Below are 13,108 nucleotides of genomic sequence, written 5' to 3' on the forward strand. Positions count from 1 at the left end.
TTTTGGTTGTAACATGACAAAATGGAAAATGTCAAGGGGTATAAATACTTTTTAAGGGTGTGTGTGTGTGTGTGTGTGTGTGTATATATTTTTATATATATATATATATATATATATATATAGTGTGTGTGTGTGTATGTATATATATATATATATATATATATATATAGTGTGTGTGTATGTGATATATATATATATATATATATAATGTGTGTGTGTATGTGAGATACAATATAACTATAGCTCTCTCACAGGTTCATCTCCTAATTATGATATCATCAAAATGTTCATTTATCTTACTAATTCAATTCAAAAAGTGAAACTCCTATTTTACAGATGCGTTACACACAGTGATATATTTCAAGCATTTCTTTACTTTTAATTTTTGATTTGATTTTTAATACAGAAATGTTGGCTTACTGAAAAGTATATCCATGTACAGTGTAGTATGCACTCAATAACTCAATACATGGTCAGGACTCCTTTTGCATTAATTGCTGCATCAATGAGGCGTGGCATGGAGGTGATCAGCCTGTGGCTCTGCTAATTTGTTATGGAAGCCCAGGTTGCTTTGATAGTGGCTTTCCGCTAATCTGCATTGTTGGATCTATTGTTCCTCATCTTCCTCCTGACAATACCTCACAGATTCTCTATGGCGTTTAGGTCAAGCGAGTTTGTTGGCCACTCAAGCGCAGTGATACTATGATCATGAAATCAGGTGTTGGTACTTTTTGTCCATGTTGGCAGGTGCCAAGTCCAGCTGGAAAATGAAATCAACATCTCCCTAAAGCTGGTCAGCAGAAGGAAGCGTGAAGTGCCCTAGAATTTCCTGGTAGTGGGCTATGCTGACTTTGGACTTGATAAAACATAGTGGACCAACACCAGCAGATTTCATGGCTCTCCAAATCTTCCCTGGCTGTGGAAACTTCAAAACTTCACACTGGACCTCATGCAGCTTGGATTCTGTGCCTCTCCACTCTTCATCCAGACTCTGGGACCTTGATATCCAAATGAAATGCAACATTTTCCACAGTCAGTGATAATTTGGGGAGCCATGTCATCTGCTTGTGTTGGTCCACTGTAGTTTATGAAGTCCAAAGTCGGCGCAGTCCTCTACCACTGTTTTTAATCTTTGTTTTTCAAATTATGTCATATTTGACACAGGATTCTCAAAGCACGATCTGTTTTCCCTGAACTTTTTCAGACCTGCATGGAGCTGTACCCAGCAACAACTCACTGCTGCGGTTCAGGCACTTGCTAGTGTACATTTTAGCTTAAAGAGGAAGTAAACTCCCCCCAAAAAAATGAAAAAAAAAAAAAAAACCTGTAAAGACAAAGGCATAATGAGCTAGTATGCTGCACTGCGTGCTAGCTCATTATGAAATACTTACCTTAAAACCAAGCCCCCGCAGTGCCGTCTGCTTAGCGACAGGATGGCTGACATGTCCGGCTGTCCTGCTTCCTGGTTCGCATCCTCCTGCCATCTGAGTGGCCGGAGGCACCATAATATCACTCCCGCGCATGCGCGCGGGAGCCGCCGTTCATGGCACTGGGCTTTGAAAGAACGGCACGGGTGGCCGTTCCTTCAGAGCGCATGCGCCAATGACGTCATCGGCTGCATGCAATGCAAATATCTCCTAAACGGCGCAAGTTTAGGAGATATTTATAGCACCTGTAGGTAAGCCTTAATATAGGCTTACCTATAGGTTAAAGTCTTTAAAGTCTTTTACACCCACTTTAAGTTGAGCTCTGTGAACAATGGACTTTTTACAACACCACATTTAAGGAGAACGTGGAAAATATGAACAAGGAGCCAAGGGCCCATCCTCCTCGCTGCATATAAACAAAATAATCTGATGCAAAATTTCATATTAACATGACACAGAACAAGTATAAGGTTTTATCCCTGACCAGGTTAAAATTAGCCTTTATTACTCATGCAGGGCAAAGTAACTTACTATCATCCCAGCAGCATATGCTTGCCTTTCCCTCCCTCCTTTGCCACTTCATTTGGCTGCTGGGATTGAAGTTAAACACTTGGCACTTCTGGTGTCTGGTGTGGTGGAGCATGTGACTAACTTTTCCCTCACCATGTGAGAATGTTAGGTGCCTTGTGACAGGCCCAGTGCTGACACATGGGGCCGAGAGCTGCCACATGATCCTTAACAAGTCAGTTTGAAACTTCATAGGACACTCTTACCTGTCCTAGTGGCCAAACAGAAGTGATGGAGCAAGCAAATGTGAGTGGATATACTGCTGTGCAGGGGAAGCCAAATATATTTTTGCTTGTTTTGCATAGGCAAACTACAGGTTCACTTAAAATAAAAATGAACAGTTTAATTTCACTTTACTATCTATTAGGGTAACAGCGTCACAGAAAGAAATAAAAAAAAATCTAGAATCTCAGTATAATGGACCGCTGCTACCCTAATTAATTGGGACCAATTAATAAATCAGAAAGGAATTGTTTATTGAGCAGCACTGATCCACATACCTAACTGACTGTACTCAATCAAAGTGTAAATGATATAACATATATGTAACAAACTAATAAAACACCGTAAATGTGCAATATGTGATAATTGACACAAAGTGCTAAGTGCAAAAAATAAAGTGACTGATGGCAAGTGAACCAAAGTATATTAAAGAATAAAGTCCAGAAGTGACAGCATAAAAAAGAAAAAAAATCTGTTTGTCATCACAATTAAGAAAAAATAAAGTTCAAGCACAAAATTTCTTTAAAAGTTGTGTGATCTCCTCGAACACATGTGATATCCAAATGCTAAAAGCATGTCCGCCTGCAGTGCAGCACCTCAAATGAACCAGTCACCGCTCTCACTAAATATCACTCACCAGAGCCCCAGGCTGGTCCGATTCTAAACCAGCACATGCGCCACAAAGTATCCAGCAAACACAGTCTCAGCGCTCGGTGCCAGAGAAATGGAAGAGAAATGGAAGAAAGCTCCCATTGCATGAATCCTAAAAACAGGCTTTTTATTAAAACACAAATGATACACTCACATGTCACGACCTGCCGCTCAGTGAGGACGTCACATGATGAAACGCGTAGGGCGGGGCAAGGACGCTGACACCACCGCACAAGCTATATCCTACTCTCTGTGGAGAGACCAAAGACGAACTAGCTACAACTTTCTGCGGTATACCCTAGTGTCGGGAGGATACTCGTAACGTGAGTGTATCATTTGTGTTAAATAAAAGCCAGTTTTTACGATTCACAGGATGGGAGCTGTCTTCTTCTCTTCCATGTCTCTGGCACTGGGCACTGTGGTTTAAATAAGGGGAAAGCAGATGGGAGCCTGACTATTGAGAGAAATGGAGACCTCGTTCTCTGGATACTTTGTGGCATGTATGCTGGTTGATAATCTGACCAGCCTGGGGCTCTGGTGAGTGATATTTAGTAAGGGAGGTGACGGATTCACTTGAGGTGCTGCACTGCGGGCGGACATGCTTTTAACGTTTGGATACCACATGTGTTCGAGGATATCGCACACAGCTTTGAAATCAATTTTGAGCTTGAGCTTTATTTTTTCAATTGTGGTGACACGTAACCGATTGTTTTTAGACTTTATTCTTTCTCATAGTTTGGTTCACCTCATCTGTCACTTTATATTTTGTATTGCACTTTATTTTTGAATTTAGAACTTTGTCAATTATCATATATTGCACATTTATGATGTTTATGGTGTTTTCTATTAGTTTGTTACACATGTTATATGATTTACGCTATTTTTTGATTGAGCAAATTCAGTTAGGTATGTGGATCAGCGCTGCTTACTAAACAATTCCTTTCTGATTTTACTTTACAGCTGACCAAGCTCAAAGGTGTTAATTGTGTAGGTAGACAATACTGTGGTAGGGTAATAGAATACTCACCCAACAGCAAGAAGCCATGGTGCATTACTTAACTTCTAGCTCATTAAACTAATAAAGCCTTTTTAATACAATTTGACTGTCTATGGCAGGTCATGTGGCCAACACTGGTCCCTATCAAAAGGCTTATCAAGGACACTGTCTTAAATAAATGGACTGTTGCAAAATCATGGATTCAAATTACTTTTTTTTTATTTTTTTTATTTTTTACAGCAATACTATCAACTTGTTGAGCAATGTTCCAGTCTCCTGCCTGGATGTTCTCATCCCCTCATCTGGACAAGAAATGTCTGCAAACAACAATGAGCCAGACATGGAGGCAATTCATCTCATTCTGAATTTTATGGAGAAGAGAATAGATAAGGTATTGGACTTGTTACGGAAAGTTTGGCTTCTCCTTTTCTGAGTTTACCTATTAATTCTTTAGATCTACACACATTAAAGTGGGACTAAACCCACCATCTGTTTTCCAAAATTGTTATATTCAAGAGCAAGCCTTGAATAATGGCTAGTTCTGAGGGTGGTTGTGTTGGCTCTCAACCAACTGTCAAGCCATCAAGTGGCTGGTGTCCTAACTGATTGCATGTGCAGCATCATGACAATTGCAGATCATGCAGAGGCTAAGATGGCAGCATTCTTCACCGTTAAGGATAGAAAGTTTTAGCTATGATTTAATGTGTAAGCTGATGCTTTAGCCTCGATTCACACTAGCGCGACTTGTCAGGCGACTTGTCAGACTGACAAGTCGCGCTCCCTCGCGGTCCATTGACTGCTACAGGACCCGTTCTAATAGGAGCAACACAAGTCGCTCCGACTTAGAAAAAGGGTCCTGTACTACTTCGGGGCGACCTCGGAGCGACTTGCATAGACTTCCATTATGTGAAGTCCATGCAAGTCGCTCCGAAGTCATGGTGCATGGGAATGCACAAGTCGCCCCCAAAGTAGTACAGAGTCGTGCCGCCCCAGTGTGAACCGACTCTTAGAGGACAACTGGGTTTGTAAATAAAAGAAATGATTGGCATAACTTTAATCTGGTGTGGATTAAGAGCCAGTTCACATAGGAGCGACCCGACTTGCCGGGGCGACCTGTGAAGTCGTGGTGCACAGCGCGCACCGTGACCTCGGAGCGGCATGCACAGACTTCATATTATTGAAGTCAATGCAGGTCGCTCCAGGTCGCCCCAAAGTAGTACAGGACCCTTTTTCTAAGTCGGAGCGACTTGTGTCGCTCCTTTTAGAACGGGTCCTGTGCTAATCTATGGCAGGCGACTTGTCAGGAGACCAGGTCGCCTGACAAGTCGCCCCAGTGTGAACCGGCTCTTAATGATCCACCCCCCATTCCTGTGTTTTTTTCAGTGTTTGATTTAATTTTTATTTATTTTAACCACTTAAAGCCCTGGTCAGTTCTGAAATGTTTCATATGTCACAATCGTAAAAATCTGCTCATTTTAGAACCCCCAAATGTTAAGCAACAGCAGGCCATAGAAAATAAAATGTTGGGTGTTTTTTACAATTTTTTTTTTTTTGTCATAATATTTGCAAAAGCGGTTCATTAAATGCAAATTTTCAGGAAAAATAGTTTATTGAATTTTAGTGAACAAACACAACCACGTTTTTTTTTTACGCCAAGTAAATTGATACCAAACCTGTCATGCTTTAAAATTGCACAAACCCATACAATGGCGACAGCTGCATTGAAGTAGGGCCAAAGCTCTTTTGGCCCTACTCCTCCTGGGGTTCTGCACTCCTGCAACCTGTATTCAGCCAGCAGCAGGTTAAAGCCCACTGTTGGCTGATGTCAATCTGCCGGTCCAACGTCTGGAAAATATCACGACTTAATTGAGATCCACCAGATTCCTGAGCCTGTCACTCACCCATGCAATCCAGTGAACAGTGGAGGGGCAGAGAAGAGAGTCCATGACTGTTACCGGCTCTTTGGAGACCGAGAACTGAGCAATTGATCTTTGATCACTCAGCTCTCGGTGTAGAGGCAGCAGGCTTCAAATGCAGAATTGAATTGATGTTGCATCCACATAGTATAAATGCTTGGGGTTTTTATCCCAAACTTCTTATAAAGTCACCATAAGTGATGCTTTACAAGCCTTTACAGGTTACCAATTTGGAGTTACAGGAGGTCTGTTAGAATTATTGCTCTTGCTCTGATTGCAGCAATATTGAGTTGGCCCACCCTTTGCAGCTATAACAGCTTCAACTCCTCTGGGAAGGCTGTCCACAAGGTTTAGGAGTGTGCCTATGGGAATATTTAAACATTCTTCTAGAAGCGCATTTGTGACTTCAGGCACTGATGTGGACAAGAAGGCCTGGCTCGCAGTCTTAATTTATCCTAAAGGTGTTCTATCGGGTTGAGGTCAGGACTCTGTCCAGACCAGTCAAGTTCCTCCACCCCAAATGAGGTCAGGACTCTGTCCAGACCAGTCAAGTTCCTCCACCCATAATTTTCTCATCCATGTCTTTATGGAGGCCATCCTCAAACTGTTCCCATACAGTTGGGAGCATGAAATAATCCAAAATGTCTTGGTGTGCTGATGCTTTAAGAGTTCTCTTCACTGGAACAAAGAGCCCAACCCCTGAAAAAAAAAACCACACCATAATCCCTCCTTCACCAAATGATTTGGACCCATGTACAAAGCAAGGTCCATAAAGACATAGATGAGCGAGTTTGGGGTGGAGGAACTTGATCAGTGCCTGACCTCTCAAATGCGCTTCTGGAAGAATGGTCAAACACACTCCTAAACCTTGTGGACAGCCTTCCTTGAAGAGTTGAATCTGTTATAGCTGCAAAGGGTGGGCCAACTCAATGTTGAACCCTACAGACTAAGACTGGGATGCCATTAAAGTTCATGTGCGTGTAAAGGCAGGTGTCCTAAAACTTTTGGTAATATAGTGTAGCTCAATCTGTCAGATTGGATAGAGAGCATCTGTGAACAGCTTCTCAATTGGATTTAGGTCTTGACTTTGACTGGGCCATTCTAACACATGAATATGATTTGATCTAAAACATTCCATTGTAGCTCTTGCTGTATCATTAGGGTCGATGTCATGTTGGAAGGTAAACCTCTGCTCCAGTCTCAAGTCTTTTCTTTTAAGAATGCCCTGTATTTGGCTCCATCCATCTTCCTGCCAACTCTGACCAGCTTCCCTGTCCCTGCTGAAGAAAAGAATCCCCACAACATGATGCTGCCACCACCATTTTTCACGGTGGGGATGGTGTGTTGAGGGTGTGATGTGCAGTGTTTGGTTTTCTGCCACACTTATAGTGTTTTGCTTTTAATTTAAAAAGTTCAATATTGGTCTCCTTTGACCAGAGCACCTTTTTCCACATGTTTGCTGTGTCCCCCACATGGCTTCTCGCAAACAGCAAACAGGACTTATGGCTTTTTCTTGCCATGGACGGCCATATCTTGGTAGGTTTGCAGTTGTGCCATACTCTTTCTCTTTTCAGATGATGGATTGAACAGTGCTCCGTGAGGTGTTAAAGCGCTTTTTTTTTTTTTTTTTTTTTTATTATAACCTAACCCTGCTTTAAACCTCTCTACAACCTTATTCCGTGGCCTTCATGGTGCTGTTTGTTCACTGAGATTTTCTAACAAACCTCTGAGAGCTTCACAGAACAGCTGTATTTATACTCAGATTAAATTACACACAGGTGGACTCTATTTACTAATTAGATGACTTCTCAAGGCAATTGGTTCCACTACATTGTAGTTGAGGTTATCCGAGTAAAGGGGGCTGAATACAATTGCATGCCACACTTTGCAGATATTGTAAAAAAATTTGAAAACCATTTATTTTCCTTCCACTTCACAATTATGTGCCACTTTATGTTGGTCTCTCATATAAAATCCCCCAAAAAATCCATTTACGTTTTTCGTTTGTAAAATGACAAAATGAGGAAAATTTTCAAGGGGTATGAATACTTTTTTTTAAGGCACTGTAGATAATTTGCACCGACTGAAAATAGCTGGAATTTTAAAATTAAAAATTTAGTCTGCATAATATTGGTTTCTTTTCTTCCTGTCTTCATCTCCTTTTAGGGCTGCAGCTACAGAGAAGGTCTCACACCAGTTCTTAGCTTGCTTACAGAATGTTGCAGGGTGCACAGAAGTATCCGGAAATACATCAAAGCAAAAGTAAGCGCTCTAGCTTTTGCCTGCCTAGAATGTAAGTGCTTGTAGGACTAAAATCCAGGATTAACTTTCCAATAGAACCATAACTGAAACTGTTACATGCCTGTCACATACCCAGGGGTGAGGTGAAACATTTTGGGGATGTGGCCTGCCTGAATCTAGCTGAGGCTGCTTTTACCTGCTAACCACCCTTAAATACACAGAAAATCCCTTGTAAACTCATTTGCTGCAACATTCCCAGTGCTTTTACAAATCTTTTTCCCCTCCCCGGCCAATGAGGTGAGCTGAGCCTTTGCTCTCCTGCTCATCACTAGATCAAGATCAGGCTTGGGTGTGTATTTAGTGGGGGTGGGGAGCTGTTTGCAGGTTTTTTACCTTTCTGCATAGAATGCGGTAAGGTAAACCTTCTGCGTTTACAGTCACTTTAATGTTCGTAGTCTGGACAGATTTACTTTAAAGTATTTTCCTAGAACAATCCTTAAAAGTGCTTCAATTTAGTTCTAACTTTGAGAACTAATCCCTTCACAGTACATCCAGCTACAGAGGTCTGTGGAGGCTTTAATGTATACTGATCAGCAACCTACTTTAATATACCTAGTCTGTTCATAGGTGCAACAGTGTCAGACCTTTGTAACTAAACACCAAATGGTCCCTGTATGTCTAGCTTGCGCAAAGCTGCTGCTCCTACTCTCACAGGGAAGAGTATCATTTAAAGGCACAGCAAATTGGCTCTATGCCATGTGATGCCAATTCTCAAAGATCACCAGTATAAACAGTATAGTATGGCTTGCATTGGTGAACCCAATCCCCTCCCTCTTTCTCTTCCAACCAAGGAAAGCAGGTTAAAAGAACCTGTTCATAAACCTCCCTGGCTGCAGCAGAGGTAAAGATGGACAAGAAGGGCTAGTGGAAGGGGGGGGTTAAAGGGCAACTCTAGTTTGTGGGATAAAAGATAGCAAATTAAAAAATATATAGCGTATACAATTGCGACAGAAGTCAGATTGTAACTGAATGTTAAAAATGGCCTATCTTTATCAATCTCCAGCTAATTTTCTGAAAATGCAATACAATATGGCTATAGAAAATATTGGCGTTAAGCACCAATAGTATCCGCGCAACAGAAAAAAACAAGTAGAACCACTCAAATGAAATAAACGAATAATGTGCCAAATGGAATATGAATATATGTGTGTGCAAAAGGATTATATATATATATATATATATATATATATTTACATATATATAATGATAGGTATTTAAACCTAAATGGAAGCTGCAACAAAAACGTGAAAACGGGAAATTCAAAAAATTATACTGTGATGTATAACAGTGCTGCGCTCACCTATTAATTGCACCGTGACCTCTATAAAGGTGAATAAGTATATAAAATATTAATATTGATAATATGTGCAAATATACAATAGTGCAAATGTACAATGTGCAATTGTGCAAACTGGTGTAACCAATAATACACTCTACAATAAATGAAAAATTAGTAAAGATGAAGTGATTATCAAGTGAATGATAATCATCATCAAACAATGAATGGATAGGAGAGTCTCTAATGGATGACCATTCAAATACACTTGATCTTCAACCCCTCCACCAAGACAGGATCACCCGGTGTGCACAAAAATGCTTACCGGAATGCACAGACCCCTTAGTTATAGGAGGTCAGTAAAAGCAGAAGTTGAATAAAGGGTAAATCTCCAGCATCCAGTAAGTGTCTGCACCCGACAGAAACATCCACCATATATCTACCTGATAAATCCTCACAGCCAACTCCGTATTCCTCAGAGGTTGTGGTAAAGGACAAGAAGGCTCATATAGTGAAGTATGCTTAAACGGGTTTATTTAAATACAAAGCAAATGCACTTACATGGTAGCAGAACGATAAGAGCATATAGGAGAGACAAAATTTGTGGATGTGGATCAAGTGTATTTGAATGGTCATCCATTAGAGACTCTCCTATCTATTCATTGTTTGATGATGATATTGGGACTTTCATTCACTTGATAATCCCTTCATCTTTACTAATTTTTCATTTATTGTAGAGTGTATTATTGGTTACACCAGTTGCACTATTGTATATTTGCACATATTATTATTAATATTACTGTAATATTTTATATACTTATTCACCTTTTATAGAGGTCACGGTGCAATTAATAGGTGAGCGCAGCACTGTTATACATCACAGTATAATTTTTTGAATACAATATGGCTACCTGGAGGTGTTCTGTAAACAGAATGTGTACAGAATGCCTCCCACAAACATCATTTCCTGCTTGTGTGATTGGCTCACTAATTTTCCTAGAAGTCTGCGCAAGTCAGATTTAAGGCATTCCCTGCAATAAAAATGTAATTTTTGGTGAGATACTTCCATAGGAAATCATGTCTAAAGGGATGCAGGCCCAGCGGCTTTCCTCATTGGAGCCCTGCAGGTGCACAGCTGGTTGACAGTTAAGAAACCACTTCTATTAGACTCCCTTTCCCACATGGATACAGGGATTTCTTCAGAAAAACAAAGGATAGGAATCTGCAACAAAGTTTATGATCCTTGTAAGCGTGTGTGTGTGTGTGTGTGTGTGACAAAATGTATTCAGCTATTTCTTTGGTTAAAAGACACAGTGTGTATTCACTATGTGAAATAAGTAAATTTTACAAACTTGCCATTTTAAAGTGGTTGTAAACCCTCTCATGTACCCAGTGAAGTGAATAGCTTCAGATGATACACAGATATAACAAATCCTCCTCTAAGCGTTATTTTAAATGTTTTCTTTGTGTGCAAAATAAGACTGCAGATAACCACTTCAAATTGATTTTAGATTAAAAAAAAAAAAATCCTTCTGCATTTTTTCAGTATCACAAAGGGGATGGAGCGATGCAGTTAATGTGTGAGAACTGATTGGAGGAAAGGAACACACACCCCCTCCACACAGCAGAAAAACTGTGTCCTGAATAAAGAAGCGCTGTGCTGAGCTCTATCCTGACATGCATTTTTTTTTCTTTAATAATCTTTATTTATCAAACGAAGGATTATACATAATAAACCAAAATATAAGACAGTTACAGAGATAAAACAAATATGGCAGTGTCATAACAATAAGTAGTCACCTAAACAGTGGGCAAGAATGCATAATAGATAGAGTGTGCCCGTAGGCCAAACAGAGGAAATCCTCTTCCAGGACTTGCCTACCGACCTTGACTGGTCATCTCAGGAATGATCCCCTGTGCCAGCCCAAGTGTGTCATGGCGAATACCAAGTGCAATAATATTATAGGACTGCCGTGAAACAATAAGAATCAGAATCGGGAACAAGTCAAGAAAAGAATGGGAAAACAAAGGAAGGCGAAGAGGAAGAAGGAGAGCAGAAGGATAAGAGTGAGAAATTGAGGTGGTGAATAGGCTGCAAATCGTATAAAGGACTACACCGCAAGACAAGCGAGGGGGGGGGAGAGCACAAAATCCCCAGATCAGCACAGCATATTATAACCCACTCAGCACCCACAGCGCACCGTTTCTTGTGACTTGCAGAGAAATAGAGAAGAAAGACAGTGTCCCCCACATGAAAAACTCTATGCATCAGGGATCTCATCAGAATAAAACATCCATCCTGACCATATGTCCATAAAAAGAGTTTGTTGGTCCCTCAGATCATAAACCCTACGCTCTACTCTCTTGACCCCATTCACCTCCCGCTTCCAATCAGCCAGGGTGGGGCAGAAAGTCTGCTTCCAGTGTTTCAGGATCAAGCATTTGGCAGCGTTCAGTAGAATTGGGATAACACTACGCTTATACCGCTTAACAGAGGACTTGACATCATGGAACAGACATTGGAGGGGAGTGTGGTCAAGCGGAGTAATGGTCAGTTTCTAAATCCAGGGAAAGATTGAGTCCCAGAAAGCCCTAATTCCAGGGCAGTCCCACCAAATATGTAGTAACGTGCCTCGTTTGCCACAACCCCGCCAGCAGTGGTGCTCAGCGTTGGGAAACATCTGCACTAGCCGTGATGGAGTCCAATACCAACGGGAAAGGAATTTGTAGGATGATTCCTGGACTCTAGTGCTTATAGAGGAGACATGGGCCAGATGCATAATCTTTGTTTGTTGGTGAAAGTTCCACGGCCAGCTCCCCTTCCCACTCCCTAATGTAGTAAGGCACTGTGCGGGAAACTGAGCCTAGGACCAATTTGTACATATGGGACAGAAAAGGCCTAGACTCCGGAGGTCATACACACCACGATTCAAAGGATGAAAGCGAGTCAATAGAACGTTGGGGGAGAGAGCAGTGTGGCCAGGAGGTCGGTCATTCATCTATAACGCCATGTGGACATCGGAAAGTCCCCAAAGCGGGACCTCAGAATGTCCAAAGGCAGCAAGCGCCTGTCCGGTGCAAATTTTTCGCAGAACATCTTCCCATCTGCTCCCCAGGCGCAAAAAAAAAAGTGAGTCCTCCCCGGGGGTGAACCAAGAGGAGCCAGAAGAGTAATCCCCCTGGGCGTTGAGCCTGTCCCACACCCTGAGAGTGGACCTTGTAAATGGAGAGGTCCACTCAGAGTCCCCTGCTACCCGCTGAAATCCACGGTGCGCCTGCTAAGTTCCAACCAGCTAAGGTCTTCTCCAGAGGGACCCAAAGTTTAGTAGAGTCATCATTAGTCCAGTTCAGGATACGTACTAGAGTCATGGCTTTATAGTATAATGAAATGGCGGGTAACCCTGTCCCTCCCTCTCTCTTATGCCTCTGCAAGATGGTATAGGTCAATCTAGGATGTTTACCATGCCAGACAAACTTCAAAAACGATTGTTTAAGTTGCTTAAAAAAGGCCTGTGGCGGGTGAATGGGGACTGTGTTCAAAATATATATATATATATATATATATATATATATAAAGACTACAGCTCTGAAGAACAGATGTTCATTGAAGTGTTTTCAATCAGGTATTGAAAACACCTGTGGATGTCAGCGAGCAGCAATAAAGCCTAATAAGCACCAATTAGGCAGCTTTAAAATGACTCAGCTCCTTCTAGACATTTACTGGTGTGGTTACAAACATGGTGAAGTCAAG

The 13,108-nt window shown here is 41.4% G+C and overlaps 1 protein-coding gene across 1 annotated transcript in view; it reads left to right on the top strand.

The window, feature by feature from the left end:
* Positions 1-13,108, top strand: part of RIC8B (RIC8 guanine nucleotide exchange factor B) — a 103,032-nt gene that overhangs the window by 60,212 nt on the left and 29,712 nt on the right. The window contains exons 5-6 of the mRNA XM_082254774.1: positions 4,105-4,255; positions 7,947-8,042. Coding sequence (XP_082110900.1) covers positions 4,105-4,255; positions 7,947-8,042 — 247 coding nt within the window. The remainder of the gene's footprint in view (positions 1-4,104; positions 4,256-7,946; positions 8,043-13,108) is intronic.

The sequence above is a fragment of the Pelophylax lessonae genome (assembly GCF_965119305.1).
Source record: "Pelophylax lessonae genome assembly, chromosome: 4".
Classification (NCBI taxonomy): Eukaryota; Metazoa; Chordata; class Amphibia; order Anura; family Ranidae; genus Pelophylax; species Pelophylax lessonae.